Here is a 21,295-nt window from a genome sequence, read left to right as displayed (position 1 = left end):
ACACATTATTATCAGACCGTCTCTTCAAATCTACTAACAATAAGTTCAACTGCCAGATGATGCTGTGGCTCTGTAAGACCAAGTCAGCTGCCTGAGCTATTTCATTCTTACCCACTACCACTAATGGCTGGTCTACTTTCAAACATATCATGTATGGATGAATCAAGCAGATTGCAGTGCTACCAGCATGCATGTATATTGTATTTGGTGCAACACTGGCTTCATAACAACCTAATGAATTTTGGTGGTGACTGACTTATGTTATTTCAGGCTATTCCTGTATTTGAAAAACCTCTGTACATTGTAAAAAAAAGTAATGTAATTTTTTATTTTCCTCTGGCTTTTTGTTAATCTTTTATTCTTTTGACCATCACCAAGTTATCCTAGAATTCATCCACTTGGACACTTGTCCTGATTTTCTTCTGATTATTATTACTGGTATTATATCTTGTGAATCTTTCATTTACAGGTATTATACGAACAATGAACTTTGCTGAGAATGGAAGACATTTAGCCAATCAGGATTACCTGATTTGTGTCAGGCAGGAATCAGGTACGGTACAATTATTCTCGTCATCATTTCAAAAGCAAGATCTGAGGATTGATTGTTTATGCAGTGGCATTTTATTTGGCAGGTATGTGCTCCATAGCCTATGAGCCATGTGATGAGAACTCATTCAGGATTGGGCCACCAGAAAACCAGGCAGGTAATTTATTTATCACAAGATAGTAATAATAAACAGAATTGAAGTGTTCTTTTCATCATTTTCTTTTGTTCTTTTTTTATTTTCATTCTGAATGAGGAACATTTTTCTGTCTGGCTCTTAAATCCTGCACCAAGTAGCAGAACCATATACATACGTATGTTTCAAGTAAATGAATAGAAATTTTGTCAACAGTACAAATGATTAGATAGAGAATAAAACACCCTGTTTACTTGAGTCTCATCAGATCTGAAGCCAGAGTCACAGCTGATTGGAGGCAAATCAGCATAATTAAATTGTACAATATTGTCACAGAAAATCACATTGTTTAATCTGACATCATCCTCTCACCAATTCCTCATACACTTCATCCATATTTAAAAGTGCCATTCTTAATGGCAGCACATAGGTGGACAGTAGATTATTGGCTTTTGAAACTATTGCTTCTGTAGGTATTTAAACTAAAGAGCTTGCAGAGGCTCTCTTAATTTCTTGTTAATAATTCACCATGCAGACAGGTCAGATGTTCATTTAAGTTAGTGCAAACTGTGGCACCCTTGGCACTGTAACTATTTCACAAAAATGTAGACTTGGGGCAGATGATCGGAACTATAGTGATCCTGCATCACTGAAAATGATTTTTTATTAACCAAGAATCAGAAATAATAGAAAATAATGACATTTTTCGAGAATGAAGATATACTCTAAGAAAATCAACATAGACTCTGCAAGCACCTTCTGTCCATGAGAATCAGAATGCAGTAGACAACTGCATTCAGGTTGAATCCATTTTCTTGACTTCCAGGGGGCATTTGATACTTTTCCATACTGTTAAACAGTGAACAAAACATGAGCTTAGAAATGTAAAGGTAATTTTTTGGAGTACCCCAAGGGAGTGTTGCAGAACTGTTACTGTTTGCAGTGTACACAAATGATCTAGTGAATAATGTCAGAAGCATCATGAGGCTATGTGCAGATGATACTGTTGCATCAAATTTCGGTGGAAAAATGCAAGAATATATGTGAAGGATTGTTAATTAGTGCAGTGACCGGCAGTGGACCTTGAATGTAAATAAATGTAATGTGTTTCAGTAAGACAAGAGGTCCATTACTGTCCAATTATCCCATTGGCAATAAACCATTGGAAACAGTATGACTCATAAAATACCTCTGAGTACTAAGCCAGAATGAACTAAAATGGAAAGGACACAAATAAATAACTATGAAAAGTGCAGATTCCAACCTGAGATTCATTGGAAGAATGTTAAAACGAAATTCATCTGTGAAAAAAGTAGCTTGAAGAACACTTTTTGGAATGATTCTTGAGTAATACAATCACTCTGGTGCTCTCAGGAAGCTGAATTAAAAGAAGATCTAGAAGAGAACCATCAAAACATTTTTGCACATTTTGTCGTGGAATGTTTTAGTACAGGAATGGCCAACATTTCGGCTCATGAGCCATGCCCAGGGAATGAATGCCAAGGCCCTCAGCCTCAGTTCACATTTCCCCCATCACAATGCCATGCTATCTTACTACAAGGAGGTGGAACAGGGGGAAACTGTGAATGTGCCACATTTAAATTGCAGTGTAAGCACACAGCCTACTACTTGATTCTGAATTTCACATTTCTCACAAACAAAACACATTTTTAATTTTCATCTACTTTTTGCACACTGAAGACATGAAATAATTTTTATCTGCCACAAACTGCTGGCATACAGACAGACACAGACAATTTCACAGAGTTTTGTACTCAAGTTGCCCATAATCATAACTTACTTAGTTTCATTATCAAAAAAGGCCTTTATCACAAATATGCCAATTGAAATATTGCAGCACTTTTGCAACCTTATTACAGAGACTTGAATTCTACCTGAGGAAAGCAATGTTGTTGTTCTGAGCAGTTTTCATGCAAAAAGATTTGTCATTAAAACTGAAACTACCTTGCAGGTCAGTCAGCTACATCTGCACATGCACAGATGCTGTTTGAACTGAAATGGCATATGGCATCCAAAAAAGCTCAGGAGCAGATGTAAGGTTGATAGTGTCCTCAAAACCTTTATAAAACTATCCTTGTAATTGTTTCAAGGCCACAGTGAATTCTTCAAACCTTGTGTTCTCTCCAAGCAAGTCAGCATAGGGAACCGGACTGTCTTTATCAAAATGTGTGCCTTCTACAATGTGATTTTCTTTTTAAATGCATCCCCCATCAATCAGAGAGAAGGTATCTTGCAGTTTCTTACGGTGGGCAGCATGCAGTCCATTTAAAATGTGAAGTCTGCATTTCATTCTGGATGTTCTAATTTTCATTCCTGCACTCCTTTTTCCTTCATAAATTCAACAGTAGTGAGTTTTAAATAAAAAAATCATCCCTTGCGTACCTCTTGACTTAACCAAAATACTTTGTATTAATATATGAAGTCTCCAACTCTTCGTTGAGTTCAGTTGAAACCTGTTCCAACTCTCAATGGAATAATGTGTGCACTAATTCGTATCACCAATTTCTTCACATGCTCCAGGCCTGCAAATTTACCACAAAGTGCTTTTTAATGTACAAAACACTGAATACTGTCTATCAATCATTGTAATTTTTTGCTATTTCGTTGTCAACTAAATCTTTAAATTCTTTCTATATGGTAAGATAATGCCATTTCATAGCAAATATGTAATGCCAGTTACTTATGCAAATTGGGAACTCTCACCCCTCTCTCCTTTCATTTTCACTTATTTTAAAAGATTGTGCTGATAGATTGGTGGACTGCCTCTTTTTGCACAAATGGTCACTGGACCTATGACTGTCCCTCATACCATAAACAAATATTGAAGATTAAATGGTGCTAACAGAACTGTTCTGCTGAACTCCAAGAGTTGTGACAATCAAAGAATGCTGCACTGCAATGCTAAATGAAATGTCACACTGTTCCAGGTACTTCCAAGAAGGACTGAGCAAAGCCCTATGACTGTTTGGGCCTTGGCTCACCCATGGCCTGCACATGCTGCATACGTGAAGTTTGGCATGCCATGGTCAACCCTGATTTATTAAGTGTGATGGTGTTATGGAGATGCTCAAAAATACCAATGGCATATGCTACAAGAGAGACATTATGCATCATGAAATGGTTTACTGTTGAAACTGCGAAAGTATATGTTCTGAGAACAGTCAGGCAACATAATGCTTCCTCTCACATCTATATCCATACTCTGGAAATCACTGTGGAGGGCATGGCACCGGGTACCCAATTTATGGAGTGTGGCAAGAATGACTTTAAATGTTTCTGTGTGTGCTGTAACTTATCTAATCTAGTTCTCATGATTGTACATGAGTGCTATAAAGGGAGTGGTAATATATTCCTAGATTCATGATCTAAGGCTAGAAATTAAACATTTTCTAAGCATGCTTTCTTGGTTTGTGTATTTCTTCAAATATCTGCCACTTCAGTTTCTTCAGCATCTTCATGACACTCTCCTATGGGCCGAAGAAACCTGTGATCATTCCTGCTATATATGTTCAATAGCCTCTGTTAGTCCTATTTGGTATGAATCGTGCACACTTGAGCAGTATTTTAAACTGATTTATAAGCAATCTCCTAAGCAGACTGATTGCATTTCCCCAGCATTCTACCAATGAACTGAGATCTGTCACCTGCTTTACCTATGCCTGGTCCTGTGTGAGCATTCAATTTTCTGTCTCTGCAAACCTTTGCACAAAGGTATGAGTTTACCAATTTGATTTGTAGCTTCTTGATACTGTAGTCATAGGACATTAAATTTTTACATTTTGTGAAGCACACAGTTTTAAATTTCTGAACATTTAAAGCAAGATTCTAATCTTTACATCACTTTGACAACTTAAAAATATATGACTGAATATTTGTGCAACTTTTTTCAGACAAAACTTCACTATAGATAACAACATCGGCCGTGAAAAATCTGAGGTTGCTATTTATATCATCTACAAGGGCATTAATGTACAACATGAGTAGCAAAGGTGTCAACAGACATCCCTGGGACATACTTGAATTTACTTCCAAATCTGTTGATGTATCTCCATCAAAGATAAGGTTCTGTGTCCTCTCTATCTAGAAATCATCTATTTAGTCACAAATTTTGCTTGATACTCCAAGCAACCATACTTCTTTTAATAAGCATATGTGCAGCATTGAGTCAAAACCTTTTCGCAAATTCAGAAATGTTGTGCCTACCTGACTGTCTTGATCCATGGCTTTCAGGATGTGATGTGAGAAACGTGAGGGTGGGGTTTCATGTGACCGATGTTTTCAGAATTCATTTTGGTTGGTTTGGAGAAGGTCATTCTGTTGGAGAGACTTCATTATGTTCGAGCTCAGAATATGTTCTAAGATTCTACAGGAAATGGATGTTGGATGGTAGTTTTGTGAATGACATAATAACATCTGTACCACTCATCCTTCCAGTTGTGCAAGAATTAAACTGTGGCAATACACCAGGATTTTCATTTGTAAAGGAACATTTGAAAATCAAGTTCAGTGTTTTTGCTTTTGCTTTGCTACCCTTGGTTTCAGTGCCTATCTCATCCATTAGTTTCTAGATACTTGCTTTGGTATCACAAATAGCCTTTACATTTGACCAGAATTTCTTTGGGTTTTGTGAGAGATCTTTCAATAATATTCTACAACAGTGGTCACTGAGGGCATCAAGCATTGCCTTCTTGACAGCCAAATGAATTTCATTCAGCATCTCTCTATGATTTGTTTTGAACCAAATGTGCAGTAGTCTCTATTTCTTTAGAAGTTTTTTTTTTTATAGTGACTGTATACCAAAGAGAGCCCCTCCTACCTGCAACATATCAGTCAAGTTCATCACCAACTACTCTTCTGAACTTGAGCCACAGTTCTTCTAACTGCTCTTTTCCAGAGCTAAATGTTTCAGGTTCCCTATTAAGATGAGATACTGCTGCCTCTTTTTCTTTATCTACATCTTGCAAAATGACCATTACATGCAAATTAAATAAATTAGAGCTCATACTGAGGTTTACTGATATTGACATTCATTCTTCCCATCCCCAGTTTGTAATGGAACTGGGAAGGTAGTGGTACCCTCCCACGTTCCATTAGGAGGCTTGCTGAGTAAAGATGTAGAAAATTAAACTTATCATAATCTTCTGTACACTATTAGGGTGACCACATGTACAGAAATGTCACAAGTAATAAATATAATGTTATAGGAGTATTGCATACAAGGATGTATCCAGGATTTGATCAAAAAAGAGGAAAAAGGGGGGGTGGGGTCTGATTTGTTAAAGAGGGCCTTAAAAAATCTCATTTTCTTGATTTATTCTGAAAAATTCCATAAAGTGTGAGAAACCATTTTATTCGACAATGGTATTGGAGTTTTCACCAAGGGGAGATATGATCTCATTACTTAGGACAGCTATGTTTGGCAAACCACTAACAAGCATTCAAACTCCAATCTTCCTTCACCCTCCCAGGTCATGTTACACTTTTCTTCATTCAGTCTGGATTTGAGTTGAGGAAGTTATCAGAAATGTTTGAGTGCAAATATTTTCCAACACCATGATTTTTACCAACAGGGCTTTTGGAATAAAGAGAGGCGATCTAGAACAATTTTTGGTAGCAAAAATCCAAAGGATTTTGAGTTATTCAACCTTACATTTTCCCAAATTTCCTCATTTAAGTATGCATCTCTCACTTCTTGCAGTGTACAAAAGATCGTTTTCTGCATTAAAGAATATCACAACATACAAACATGTGTGGCTAAATGAGGAGAATCTGGATTATTATTTATTTATTATATGGCTTTTAGTGCCAGGAGTCTCTGAAGAGATGCTCGGCTTACCTTCGATGCAGCACTTTACATTTAAGCAGAGGGATTGGATACTTAAGGGAACTGAAATCTGTTGAGAAAGAAAGGTATTTGGAAGGAACTGGTTGAGGCCTACAGTAAGTGACCAACCATAGCATTTGCCTAAACTGAAAACCATTTTAAATCCACTTCACCTCCTGAATCCAAAGGTAGCTCAGTGGTTCAACATGCAGAGTTACCCCAAGTCAGTGGAGAATTTGGAAAAACTGGCTGTTGTACATTATTTCAAAATAAAATAAAATGCACCACAACAAAAGATTGAATTCTGACATTGCATGTTCTTCCTTTAATTGAGCATGTTTAGTTATTTGGTAGGGCATGAATGCATGCATATTTTAAGATTTAATTGTGCATGGACTTTCTGGCTCCAATTATTATAGTGTTACAATAGTGTATGTTGATTATGGATGAAAGGGGGAGAGATGAATGCAGGGCACAGTCAGCTTGGATGTATTCAATCAGCCCTCTGAAAAAATCTTTTAGAAATGAATGAACTATATAATTTACTACCATCAAATACTCCTTTCCATCTCCACAAACCCATCCTTATCACTCTGTATCGGAACTATTTTTCATAATTGAGTACCACCTAGATAATCAGACTGGGTGATGTCTTGTCATTTGGGCTACTAATGATAGAATATTGAGTCAATATTTTAAAGAAATACACCCATCACTTTTTGTGTGATATTTTTGTTGATAAATGTGATTTTTGGGCAACACAGACAAATCCAAGTGTATTTGTATGCACTAATTTTAATATAATGTTATTTGTAATGATATTTACCACTTCAGTACCTTGTGAAATACTGAAATATTGCAATCCCAAAGTTCTTCCAGTCTCCAAATAACAATGCCAGTGCTGCTGTAGATACATAGATAGACAGCTATGTAATTAAGTTCTTATAGTGGTGTGTACACATTTTTAACATACCATAACACTAGCAGGTGAATCAAAATCTGTTTTCCTTTTCTTTCTTGTTGCAAGCCTATCCATAATTAGAAACTACCACAACAGCACAAAAACAATAAATGATAGCACTTACTTTAAATTTAATAGCAAATAAGAACTGAACTGATTAACAAAACAACAACTGAGCTCAAGCAAGGCCAACAATTGTCTTTGCTAAAATAAGAATGGGTGATGGCCAGCAGTGCTACAGATGTATGGACAGTTTAAATCTACCATTGGCCTTGCTGACTATTGATAGTGCATATCCCATTTTTGCTGTATGATTGAAAATCAAAATATCTTTCAATTTCATTCCACAGCAACTCGGTCATGTGTAATTTCATTTAGATGATTTTTGGTGGGGGGGATTCCAGATCTCTGGACTTACTTTGTTACTTATAGTAGCCACAAGACTGAACAATACTCAGCATATGGTTTCCTGATAAAGAAAGCGTAACTGTTTTCTGTCTGTGATAGTGTGACTTGCAAGTTAATCCATTGTGTTAATATTTATTTTATTTCCTTGTAACTGCTTTAATTCCTTCTAGTTGCTTTCAAACATGGCTTTAATCCATCTGTCCTGAAACCTAATTTAGAAGCAGAGACAGACACAGAAGATTCAAACCAGTGTATGGGATATCAGGGTACACTGACATATTTCATCTCTTCATCCATCATTACATAATGAAATAATGAGCAGGCAGCCATTAACATATAGGAGGGAGGCAACCTACTAACTCATAAATAAATTTTTAACACATTTTGTCAAATTTTCTGTGCTTGTGGGTTATATGAAAAGAGACCGACTTGTGCCAGTGGTTGTACTGGCACATTTAAGGTGCACAACTGTGGAATTAAAAGTTCTATTAATGAGTAACATGAGTTTGCAACTGAAGAGAAGCCTGTTTATAACAAGAGTATCACATTAATTTTTAATTTGTAGAGACATACCCTCTGGATGTAGTTTTTTGAATTATCTGTCTCCTGACTGGTTTGATTTGGCCCACCACAAACTCCTCTACAATACCAAGCTCTTCATTTTAGGACAGCACTTGCATCCTATATCCTTAATTATTTGCTAGATATATTCCAATCTCTGTCTTCCCTTACAGCTCTTACCTTCTTCACTTCCCTTAGTAACATAGAGTTTGATCCCTGATGCCTCAACACATATCCTATTGTCATGTCCCTTCTTCTTGTCAGTACTTTCCATATGTTTCTTGCTTTGGCTGTTCTGTGCAGAACCTCCTAATTCCTTATCTCAGTAGTCCATCTGATATTCAACACTCTTTTCCTGTAGCACCATCTCTCAAACACTTGAATTCTCTACATTTCTAGTTTTCCTGCTGTCCATGATACACTACCATACAATGCTATATTCCAAATGCACATTCTCAGAAATTTCACTCTCAAATTAAGGCGTATCCTTTTTATCAGTAGAATCCTCTTGGCCTGGAATGCCACCTTTTCCTGTTTTAGTGTGATTTTTATATTCTTGCTTCATCTATCATGGGTTGTTTTTCTTCCATGGTACCAGAATTCTTTAACTACACCTTCTTTGTGACCACCAGATTTGATATTCCGTATTGCACTATTTCTGCTATGTCTCATTACTTTTGTCTTTTTCTGGTGTGCTCTCAATCCATATTCATTACCCAGGTAATTCCACTCAACAGTTTGTGTAATTCTTATTTACTTTCTCTGAGAATAGCGATGTCATCAGCGAATCTGATCACTGATATTCTTTCACCCTGAATTTCAATCTCATTCTTGAACCTTTCTTTTATTTCAATTATTTCTTCTTCTGTATATAGATTAAACAATAAAAGATTCCATCAGTGCCTTACATCATTTTTAATCCTAGCCCTTCATTCTCTGTCTTATGATCTTGTTGGTCCCTCTTGGCTCTTGTACACATTATGTACTTCCCATCTTTCACTGTAATTACTCCTATTTTTCTCAGAATTTTGAACATCTTGCACCACATTTCACATTGTTAAGCACTTTTGCCTGACTGAGAAATTATATGAATGTATCTTGACTTTTCTTCAGTCTTGCATCCATTATCAAGTGTAAAGTAAGAATTACCTGTCTGGTGCTACCTTTTCTAAGGCCAAACTGTTCATCATCTAACAGATCCTCAATTTTCTTTTCTGTTCTTATGTATATTATTCTTATCAGCAGCTTGAATGTGTGAGATGTTAAGCTTACTGTGGGATAGTTTTTGCACCTATCTGCCCTCCTGATATCTTCAGAATTTTGTGGATGATATTTTTGTGGAAGTCTGATGGTATGTCACCAACCTCATAAATTATACAAACACTTGAATAGGCCATTACCTCAATTATTTAAGAAATTCTGATGGAATGTTATCTATCCCTTCTGCTTTATTTGATCTCAAGTCTTCTAGAACTCTTTTAAGTTCTAACTGGATCTCTTATGTCTTCCTTATTGACTCAGTTCCTTCTTCTATTAAGTCATCAGACAAGCCCTCCCCTTCATAGGGACTTCAATGATCTCTTTCCACCTATCTGCTCTTTCCTCTGTGTTCAATAGTGGAATTTCCATTGCACTCTTAATGTTACCAGCCTTGCTTTTCATTTCATTGAAGAATTTTGTATATTCTGTGTAAGTCCTTCAATCAGTCATTTGTTTTTTGATTTCTTCCCACTTTTGTTGCAGCCATTTCACCTTGGCTCTCCTGCATTTCCTATGTATTTCATTCCTGAGTAATTTATATTGCTGTAATCATGTATTTCCGTGGACATTTTTGGATGTCCTCCTTTCATTAATCAAGTGTTGAAAACACCCAGTCATTCCAATATATACAAAAGGTGAGACAGATAATTTAAATAAATAGCTACAGACCCATCATAATTTCCTCCTGCATTTCAAGTATTTTAGAAAAAGTTACATATGACAAACTTATGAAATTTCTAAATAAAAACAATAACCTATATAATGAACAATGTGGATTCACTAATTAGTGATCAGCAATAACTGCTATTTATATTTAGTGCAGCAACTGCATATTAAGCCTGATGTACAGGAGACTGGAACCAATAGGAGTATTTATTGATATGTCAAAAGCTTTTGACATGATGGACCGTAAGATTCTGCTATCAAAACTTGAATAATATGGTTTTCGAAATCTGTAGATACAGTTCCTTCCCAAGCATTTGTAAGCAGGCAGTGTGCGTCAGGCCCACAAATATCCACCTAAAAACTATATCTGAACACTTATCAGACTATAAACAAATTAGATATGGTGCACCCCAAGCATCAGTAAGGGGACCCCTTCTGTTCCTTCTGTATATAAAGGATCTCAGCTTAAATGTAGATACACAGAAAACAGTCATATTTGTGTGTGACATCACAATTTTACTAAAAGGAGACAGCAGTGAATGGCGACAGCAATCATTAAACATTTTCACAAAACAGATTAGCAGCTGGGCAGAGAATAATCAGCTTGCAATAAATAGTAAAAGAACCATTGTACTAAAATTCCACATTGGAGGACATTTTTATCCCCTTGGTCTCTATCAACAATGAACTGGTCAGTGATGGTACTGAAACCAAATTCTTAGGTCCTTGGCTGCCTGAACATTGTAAAATGGAATAAGCATAAGGAATACCTAAACGCAGAGCTATGTAAGACATGTCACCTCCTTCGCTAACCAAAATCATGCTGTAGTGGCAAAACAGTAGTGAATGCGTACCATGCCAGCTTCCATTCTTACCTTAAGTATGGAGTCACTTTCTGAGAAAACTCTAAAACAGCTAATAGCACTTTCAAACTACAAAAAAGGGTCATTAGAAACTTGTTTGGATGCAAACCTAGAGACTCTTAAAAAATACCTGGCACTCCCCCATTACCACGTGTATACATTATGGAAACCATTATATTCTTTAAAATAGATGTAATAGGTAAGGCTGCAAACTGCAAAACAATTGTGATATACACAGTCACTTTACCAGACAAAACAAAAATTTACATGTAACCCAAATCAACACATCTCTGTCCCAAAAAGGTACTTTCTACATGGAAGTTGAACTTTATGACAAATTTCCTGAAAACATAAAAGCTATTACTGAGATAAAAACCTTTGGAAAATCTCAAAAGTCATATTTACAGCATCATGCTTGAATTCCATTGATGAATATTTAAATTTATGAAGAGTGTTTTCTAAATACTTTATGTATAAAGTGTATTATTGTAACCTGAAATAAATATGCCTAGAAATGACTTTCATAAGTGTACTATTAACTTGGCTTGTCCAGTGGCTTATACAAAAGATGCTTTTGTAGACAAGAGGGAACAATAAGTACAATAAAACTGAAGTATTTCTTCTGCTATGCTAGGTTTTTTCAAAGTTGCCTTCCTTGTACCTATGTGTGACTGTCCAACATCTGTGACTGCCATATTTAAAGATGTCCATTCCTCTTCAACTGAACTGCCTACTGTGATACTCCTTACCGCAGTATCCACATCCTTAGTGAACTTAAAACATATCTCATCATTCTTCAGTACTTCAGTAACCCACTTTCTTCCACACTGATTCTTCTGTACAATTCTTTTAAAGTTTAGGCTACTCTTCATCAGTACAAATTATGATCTGAGTCTGTATCTACTCTTGGGTATGCCTTACAGTCCAGTGTCTGATTTCAGAATCTCTGTCTGACCTTGATGTATCCAGCTATAATCTTCCTGTATTTCCAGATCTTTTTGAAGTATACCACCTCCTCTAGTGATTCTTGAACAGAGTATTTGCTGTTATCATCTAAAATTAAATGCAAAACTCAATTTGTCCTTATCCTCTTTTGTTCGTATTATCCAGCCCATATTCTCCCATAACCCTTTCTTCTATTCCTCCCCTACTGCATTCTGTTCCCCATGACATAAGACTTTCATCTACCATTACATACTGAATAACCTGTTCAGTATCTCATATACTGTACTTTCTCTATCTCTTCATCTTCTGTTTGTGATGATGGAATGTATACCTGAACTATCATTGTTTGTGTTGGTTTTTTTGTCGAACCCAATGAGGAGAACCGCAACACTGAATGGTTTACAGTAGCTTGCTCTTGGAACAATGTTATCCCTGAACTTTTCAGAAAACGTTATTCCCTGGCCTACTTTTCTATAATGATTCCTACTCTCGTTGTACTATTTTCTGCTACTGTTGATGTTTCCCTAAATTTGTCTGACCACAGAACATAATCTTCTCTCCATTTCACTTTACTGACCCCGACTTCACCCAGATTGAGCCTCTGAATTTCCCTTGTCAGAGTTTTTAGCCATCCTACCACGTTCAACCTTAAGATATTCCTTGCTCTTATTCGTAGAATGTTATTCCTTTGTTGATTATTCCATTTCTTTCTCATGGTCACTCCCCCTTGGCAGTACACTCCCAGAGACCTGAATGGAGGTCTAACATGGAATCTTTTGCCAATGAAGAGATCATCACAAAACTTTTTCAATTACGGGCTACATATCCTGTGGATACATATTATCTATTGTTTTCCATTGCCTTTTACATCCTCATGCTGTTTATCATTGCTGATTCTTCTGCCTTTTTGTTGCAGTTTCTGACCCCAGTGGCGAGAGAGTGCCCTGAAACTCTGTCCACTCCTCTGCCCTCTTTGACAAGGCTATTGGCAGACTGATGGTGACCACCTATGCCAGATGCCTTTGGCCACCATTACTGATGATTGTTATTCAAAATTTTAGCAGCAGCTGGGTTCAAACTTGGGATTCAAGACATTTGGTTACTAGTCAAAGACACTACCCCTAGACAATGAGTGTATATTATTTGACTAATGCATAACTGCCTGCAGACTATATGAAAATACTTTTGTCATACTGTACTATGAAATTTTTCTGCTAATTTGCCAAAAGAAAATTATCAGCCATGAAAATAATGTCCTTTTTTCATCTAAATTCATAACTTTTTCAGATGAAGGCTCTGGAGGTGGGGATACAAGAGAATGTGATGATCGCATTGTGATGCCATGTGATTCAGAAGACTTCATTATGGTGAGTCTTATTTCAAACATTTCATAAATTTATCATAATTTTATTCTTCACTGTCAACTTGGCTGAAAATTTTGGAACTAGATTGTTATATCTTGTATTAGATTCCTGATCTTGTGATTCAGTTGAAACTGATTTTTGTTCAGCTTTATTGTAATATAGAAAATTTGGATGTTCCATGGAAAATGGAAATAAAATATCAAAATACTTTAAATTTACATATTATCTCAAAGGCACAGCCCTAGTATGCAATAGCTGAAAATCACATGGATCACATCTCGTATTATATTTAGTTATGTGGTTGATTAGCACTAGAATGTGTACAACAGCACTGCTTCAGAGAAGTCTTGTGCTTTAGTACTGCTTTGTTGAATTGCAGGTCCCTTTGCTGCCTATACTCAGGATTTAAAAAAAATGAACTCAGTGGCTACTTTTACACTTCATGACCATTACACAATGTTTGAATTGTGTAACTTACACTTGATTTTACTGACATGAAAGTTAATAAATGTGTAGTTTGCCCACTGTACCTGCACAAATAACATTCAGATGATAGGTGAATTCATTCTACACATTATAATTCATCTTTTTGCTCTCACACTTCTACCACAACGATAACTGATTTCACTCAATTGCAGGATATCTTTGGATTAATAGTGGTCACAGGGCAATGAGTTAGTTTCAGTTGCTGTACATAGAACCCATAAGTCACTAATGCAAGTGGATGTGATATGAAGCCTGACAGATGCATGAAGATTGGAGAAGAAAGATCTTTGTTGGATTCCAAGAGATAACACTATGCAACAAAATATTTTTTTCACTGCTACTGGATTGAATATATATGTTCCTTATAGTAATTCATATGTACTGAATACAGAACTGCAGTCAGATTTGCTATGGAATATCAGGAAAAAATATTACATACATGTATAGGTTATCAAGGATAATGCTATTAACTAAGTTGAACTGCAAATGTGAGAAAAATTAGGGAAATTAATGCGTGTGCTTTGGGATGAAAACACTCAATATTATAATTAAGAAGTGAATTATAAATGTTTATTCCACTCTGAAAGCAGTCAGAGACCCTTAGTTACACTAAGATTGATAATTGATTGGTTTAAAAGTGTGTAGAACTTCTTGGTTTCTGCCTGTGAACATCTTCTGTTCCTCACTGTAATAGCCAACAGTAATTCCCCATCATGTTTGGATTTAAGTGGCCTTAATATCTTGCTTCTGTTGTGACATCTCCTGGTGTAATCTTTCACTGTGCTCGTCACTCATGGCTGCAATATTTGATGGAAAGAAGGTGAGATGTGAATCCGAGAAATGCATCTTTAGTGACATTCAGTAACTGATGTGCTGGAAGGCTGTTAGCAAGTTGTCCACAATTTCTACATAGTTGTCTGCTCTGTGGTTCCCATGAAAGTTGTATATGACAAGGACAAATGTGTCCCAAGCTGCTACTTCTCATTCCGTGAGTTCCAATCTGAATTGTGGATCTTGAATCAACTGTCATATTTCTGGTCCAACAAAGATTCCTGCTTTCAATTTTATGTCAGTTTTCATCTTTCCAGACTTGCCTTTTAGGTATTGAAAACCACGATTTGTGTTATCTATCACTGCAACAAACTTTTTCATAAGTCTCAGTTCGTTGTGGAGTGGAGGTAGGTAAATATTATTATGATCCACAAGAGTTACATGTTGCACGTTGTGCTGTCCAGCTACAGGTAAATTTCAGGGTTGCCAGTATTTCACTATGTAGTGAGTCTTGTCATCGCGACTATTACACAGGCAAAGAAAGCACATGTACTTTGTACACCCAGTCCGCATTCCTAACAGAAGAACTACAATCTTCAAATCACTGCTAACATTTCAGTTGAGCTCAGATTACTTAATCAGTATCAAGAGAGTGTTCATTGTTTTGTAGGTTTCCTTCATTCCCATGACATGAGCAATAGGAATTGATGGTTTCTGGTTGCCATTGTGTAGTAGTGCAGCTTTGAGAGTGCTTGAGCCAGAGTCAATATAAAGTCTCCACTCTTCTGCTAGGTGTTATCTAGTCCCTTTATGAGTCCTGTCAGGTCATGACAGAAAGAACCACCATGTTCAACAACATAGTATGCTGCAAATTTCATGTGGCAATCTCTAAAATATATAACAGTAGTTCCCTCTCAAGTAAGTTCCACGCCTTCAGTCTGAAAACTAGCAATTCAGACTTTTCTTTGAACAGGGACAAATTGTGAACCAGGTCATCCAGTTCAATTTGGCTGATCAAATGTCACTTTTTAATGATATTGTTGGGATCATTAATTATTCCATAGCTTCAGCATCACTGTCATTACCCTCAGTATCACTTTCTTCATTGTCAATTGCATCAGATGAAGCAGAAATTGGCACTGGTTAATCTGTACCATGTGTGGCAGGCTTTAGAACAGATTGACAATCTGGATACATGATTTTTGACTTTTTCATCTTGCTGCACTCAGATATGTTGGTCAAGCAGAAATAGCAATCAGAGTGGTGTTCTCTCTGCTCCCGCCAAAACATAGGAACAGTAAAAGGCATTCAATTTCACTTGCTGTTTAACCACTGGATTAGCCAAGAGTAACAGACTTTGCAACAGGGATGGGGAGCCTAGCATTTTGTTTGATCTTTGACTTCACATTTGAAGTAATGTTTGTAAGCTGCATGTAGCTTTCTGAACGGATTCTTGCCCTGGTTGGATGTTGTTTTGTCACAAATGTAGCAAAAGGAGTCAGGACAATTCAAACAACTGCACCTATTCAATTTTTGTTTATTGAATCACCACACACTGAATTATGGAATGTCTTATATGAACTCACTTAAATACATTTGACTGTAACTGTTGATTAACAAAACATGGGACCATACTAGCATGAACTATTCTCTAGTCAACTCCAAATCAGGCTGATGGACAAACAAGAGAAATTGTATGGGAGCTAACCTCATAAAACTAAATGAAACCTGTGTGCATGCTGTAGCTTGCAGACAAGTTAGAAATTGTCTTGGACTAATTAGATTGCCCAAGAATGCCTGTTTGTTTGTACCACTGCACAAGTATCTTTGCAGTGAAACATAAAGTCCAGTAACCCTGTGTATATACGCACATACACAAACTCACTCACACAAGTGTACATCAAACATGACTCGTTGATACAGCTACATATTAACCCATGTACAGGCTTTTAATATCATATGTCTTTCAGCTAAAAAAAATAATTCTGATTGCAAAATCAGACTCAGTGCACCCTATTACATAACAATCACATTATTTTCACCCAGTAGCAAATTCATTGTTGCATAGTGTAAGAAAGGACTAAGATGATGATCTGCCATATTCGGCCTTAAGATTATTGATAAAAGAAATTGAACCTCTGAAATTGTTCAAGCCAGCCATTTTAGATGGTTCTAGTGTCCATGTTTGCAGATGCCAATAGTGAATTGTAGATCCATATGACCTTGCTCTATCAAATTGAGATATTAATGATCCTTTATGATTTGTAATTGTGTCTGTCTGTTTCTCCTGAAATGAGCTTCTGCTTACCTATTGCTAGACAAATAATTTAGAATTAATCTGCAGTTTGATTTACTTATAAGGCATGTACAGCACCTTGGTAATTTGCTACAGGAACCAAAGCCATGATTGTAATAGTCTTCATAAATGTTTTCTAGTACACTCTCATCAGTCTCTTCTAATACCCTGGTCCTCGACTTTTTGGGTGGCAATAGTCCATACTCACTTTGATTGGACTGTTCCTGTTACTCTGGAGATGAATGTCATGTACTGATTGAACACGTGCCTTCAGACTCAGGTTCTTCCTGTTCTTCAAAATCGGTATATATATATATATATATATATATAAACAAAGATTCCAAGACTTACCAAGCGGGAAAGCGCCGGCAGACAGGCACATGAACAAAACACACAAACACACACACAGAATTACGAGCTTTCGCAACTGGCAGTTGCTTCGTCAGGAAGGAAGGAAGGAGAGGGAAAAATGAAAGGATGTGGGTTTTAAGGGAGAGGGTAAGGAGTCATTCCAATCCCGGGAGCGGAAAGACTTCCCTTAGGGGAAAAAAAGGACAGGTGTACACTCGCACACACACACACACACACACACACACACATATCCATCCGCACATACACAGACACAAGATGTCTGCTTGTGTCTGCGTGTGTGTGTGTGTGTGCGAGTGTACACCTGTCCTTTTTTTCCCCTAAGGGAAGTCTTTCCGCTCCCGGGATTGGAATGACTCCTTACCCTCTCCCTTAAAACCCACATCCTTTCATTTTTCCCTCTCCTTCCTTCCTTCCTGACGAAGCAACTGCCAGTTGCGAAAGCTCGTAATTCTGTGTGTGTGTTTGTGTGTTTTGTTCATGTGCCTGTCTGCCGGCGCTTTCCCGCTTGGTAAGTCTTGGAATCTTTGTTTTTAATATATTTTTCCCATGTGGAAGTTTCTTTCTGTTTTATTTACATCATTATATATATATATATATAAAACAGAAAGAAACTTCCACATGGGAAAAATATATTAAAAACAAAGATTCCAAGACTTACCAAGCGGGAAAGCGCCGGCAGACAGGCACATGAACAAAACACACAAACACACACACAGAATTACGAGCTTTCGCAACTGGCAGTTGCTTCGTCAGGAAAGAGGGAAGGAGAGGGAAAAATGAAAGGATGTGGGTTTTAAGGGAGAGGGTAAGGAGTCATTCCAATCCCGGGAGCGGAAAGACTTCCCTTAGGGGAAAAAAAGGACAGGTGTACACTCGCACACACACACACATATCCATCCGCACATACACAGACACAAGCAGACATATTTAAAGGCAAAGAGTTAAGGGCAGAGATGTCAGTCGAGGCGGAAGTACAGAGGCAAAGAAGTTGTTGAAAGACAGGTGAGGTATGAGCGGCGGCAACTTGAAATTAGCGGAGGTTGAGGCCTGGCGGATATCGAGAAGAGAGGATATACTGAAGGGCGAGTTCCCATCTCCGGAGTTCGGATAGGTTGGTGTTGGTGGGAAGTATCCAGATAACTCGGACGGTGTAACACTGTGCCAAGATGTGCTGGCCGTGCATCAAGGCATGTTTAGCCACAGGGTGATCCTCATTACCAACAAACACTGTCTGCCTGTGTCCATTCATGCGAATGGACAGTTTGTTGCTGGTCATTCCCACATAGAAAGCATCACAGTGCAGGCAGGTCAGTTGGTAAATCACGTGGGTGCTTTCACATGTGGCTCTCCCTTTGATCGTGTACACCTTCCGGGTTACAGGACTGGAGTAGGTGGTGGTGGGAGGGTGCATAGGACAGGTTTTACACCGGGGGCGGTTGCAAGGGTAGGAGCCAGAGGGTAGGGGAGGTGGTTTGGGGATTTCATAGGGATGAACCAAGAGGTTACGAAGGTTAGGTGGACGGCGGAAAGACACTCTTGGTGGAGTGGGGAGGATTTCATGAAGGATGGATCTCATTTCGGGGCAGGATTTTAGGAAGTCGTATCCCTGCTGGAGAGCCACATTCAAGGTCTGATCCAGTCCCGGGAAGTATTCTGTTACAAGTGGGGCACTTTTGGGGTTCTTCTGTGAGAGGTTCTGGGTTTGAGGGGATGAGGAAGTGGCTCTGGTTATCTGCTTCTGTACCAGGTTGGGAGGGTAGTTGCGGGATGCGAAAGCTGTTTTCAGGTTGTTGGTGTAATGGTCGAGGGATTCAGGACTGGAGCAGATTCGTTTGCCACGAAGGCCTAGGCTGTAGGGAAGGGACCGTTTGATATGGAATGGGTGGCAGCTGTCATAATGGAGGTACTGTTGCTTGTTGGTGGGTTTGATGTGGACGGATGTGTGCAGCTGGCCATTGGACAGATGGAGGTCAACATCTAGGAAAGTGGCATGGGATTTGGAGTAGGACCAGGTGAATCTGATGGAACCAAAGGAGTTGAGGTTGGAGAGGAAATTCTGGAGTTGTTCTTCACTGTGAGTCCAGATCATGAAGATGTCATCAATAAATCTGTACCAAACTTTGGGTTGGCAGGCTTGGGTAACCAAAAAGGCTTCCTCTAAGCGACCCATAAATAGGTTGGCATACGAGGGGGCCATCCTGGTACCCATGGCTGTTCCCTTTAATTGTTGGTATGTCTGGCCTTCAAAAGTGAAGAAGTTGTGGGTCAGGATGAAGCTGGCTAAGGTGACGAGGAAAGAGGTTTTAGGTAGGGTGGCAGGTGATCGGCGTGAAAGGAAGTGCTCCATTGCAGCGAGGCCCTGGACATGCGGGATATTTGTGTATAGGGAAGTGGCATCAATGGTTACCAGGATGGTTTCTGGGGGTAACAGACTGGGTACGGATTCCAGGCGTTCGAGAAAGTGGTTGGTGTCTTTGATGAAGGATGGGAGACTGCATGTAATGGGTTGAAGGTGTTGATCTACGTAGGCAGAGATACGTTCTGTGGGGGCTTGGTAACCAGCTACAATGGGGCGGCCAGGATGTTTGGGTTTGTGAATTTTAGGAAGTAGGTAGAAGGTAGGAGTGCGAGGTGACGGTGGGGTGAGGAGTTTGATGGAGTCAGGTGAAAGGTTTTGTAGGGGGCCTAAGGTTCTGAGGATTCCTTGAAGCTCCGCCTGGACATCAGGAATGGGATTACTTCGGCAAACTTTGTATGTAGAGTTGTCTGAAAGCTGACGCAGTCCCTCAGCCACATACTCCCGACGATCAAGTACCACAGTCGTGGAACCCTTGTCAGCCGGAAGAATGATGATGGATCGGTCAGCTTTCAGATCACGGATAGCCTGGGATTCGGCTGTGGTGATGTTGGGAGTAGGATTAAGGTTTTTCAAGAAAGATTGAGAGGCAAGGCTGGAAGTGAGAAATTCCTGACCCTCTGGCTCCTACCCTTGCAACCGCCCCCGGTGTAAAACCTGTCCTATGCACCCTCCCACCACCACCTACTCCAGTCCTGTAACCCGGAAGGTGTACACGATCAAAGGGAGAGCCACATGTGAAAGCACCCACGTGATTTACCAACTGACCTGCCTGCACTGTGATGCTTTCTATGTGGGAATGACCAGCAACAAACTGTCCATTCGCATGAATGGACACAGGCAGACAGTGTTTGTTGGTAATGAGGATCACCCTGTGGCTAAACATGCCTTGATGCACGGCCAGCACATCTTGGCACAGTGTTACACCGTCCGAGTTATCTGGATACTTCCCACCAACACCAACCTATCCGAACTCCGGAGATGGGAACTCGCCCTTCAGTATATCCTCTCTTCTCGATATCCGCCAGGCCTCAACCTCCGCTAATTTCAAGTTGCCGCCGCTCATACCTCACCTGTCTTTCAACAACTTCTTTGCCTCTGTACTTCCGCCTCGACTGACATCTCTGCCCTTAACTCTTTGCCTTTAAATATGTCTGCTTGTGTCTGTGTATGTGCGGATGGATATGTGTGTGTGTGTGCGAGTGTACACCTGTCCTTTTTTTCCCCTAAGGGAAGTCTTTCCGCTCCCGGGATTGGAATGACTCCTTACCCTCTCCCTTAAAACCCACATCCTTTCATTTTTCCCTCTCCTTCCCTCTTTCCTGACGAAGCAACTGCCAGTTGCGAAAGCTCGTAATTCTGTGTGTGTGTTTGTGTGTTTTGTTCATGTGCCTGTCTGCCGGCGCTTTCCCGCTTGGTAAGTCTTGGAATCTTTGTTTATATATATATATATATATA

General features: G+C 38.7%; 1 protein-coding gene across 3 annotated transcripts in view; it reads left to right on the top strand.

Annotated features, from left to right (window-relative positions):
* LOC126334936 (uncharacterized) overlaps positions 1–21,295 on the top strand; it is a 194,971-nt gene that overhangs the window by 148,981 nt on the left and 24,695 nt on the right. For all 3 annotated transcript variants that reach the window (XR_007564790.1, XM_049997677.1, XM_049997678.1), the window contains exons 8-10: positions 470–553; positions 636–707; positions 13,480–13,559. Coding sequence is in view for 2 of the 3 variants with exons in the window: in XM_049997677.1 (XP_049853634.1) it covers positions 470–553; positions 636–707; positions 13,480–13,559 (236 nt within the window). In the remaining variant the exon portion in view is untranslated. The remainder of the gene's footprint in view (positions 1–469; positions 554–635; positions 708–13,479; positions 13,560–21,295) is intronic.

The sequence above is a fragment of the Schistocerca gregaria genome, chromosome 2 (assembly GCF_023897955.1).
Source record: "Schistocerca gregaria isolate iqSchGreg1 chromosome 2, iqSchGreg1.2, whole genome shotgun sequence".
NCBI classification, from domain to species: domain Eukaryota; kingdom Metazoa; phylum Arthropoda; class Insecta; order Orthoptera; family Acrididae; genus Schistocerca; species Schistocerca gregaria.
The sequence above is the reverse complement of the archived record's forward strand: the minus strand, read 5'-3'. Positions and strand labels throughout refer to the sequence as shown.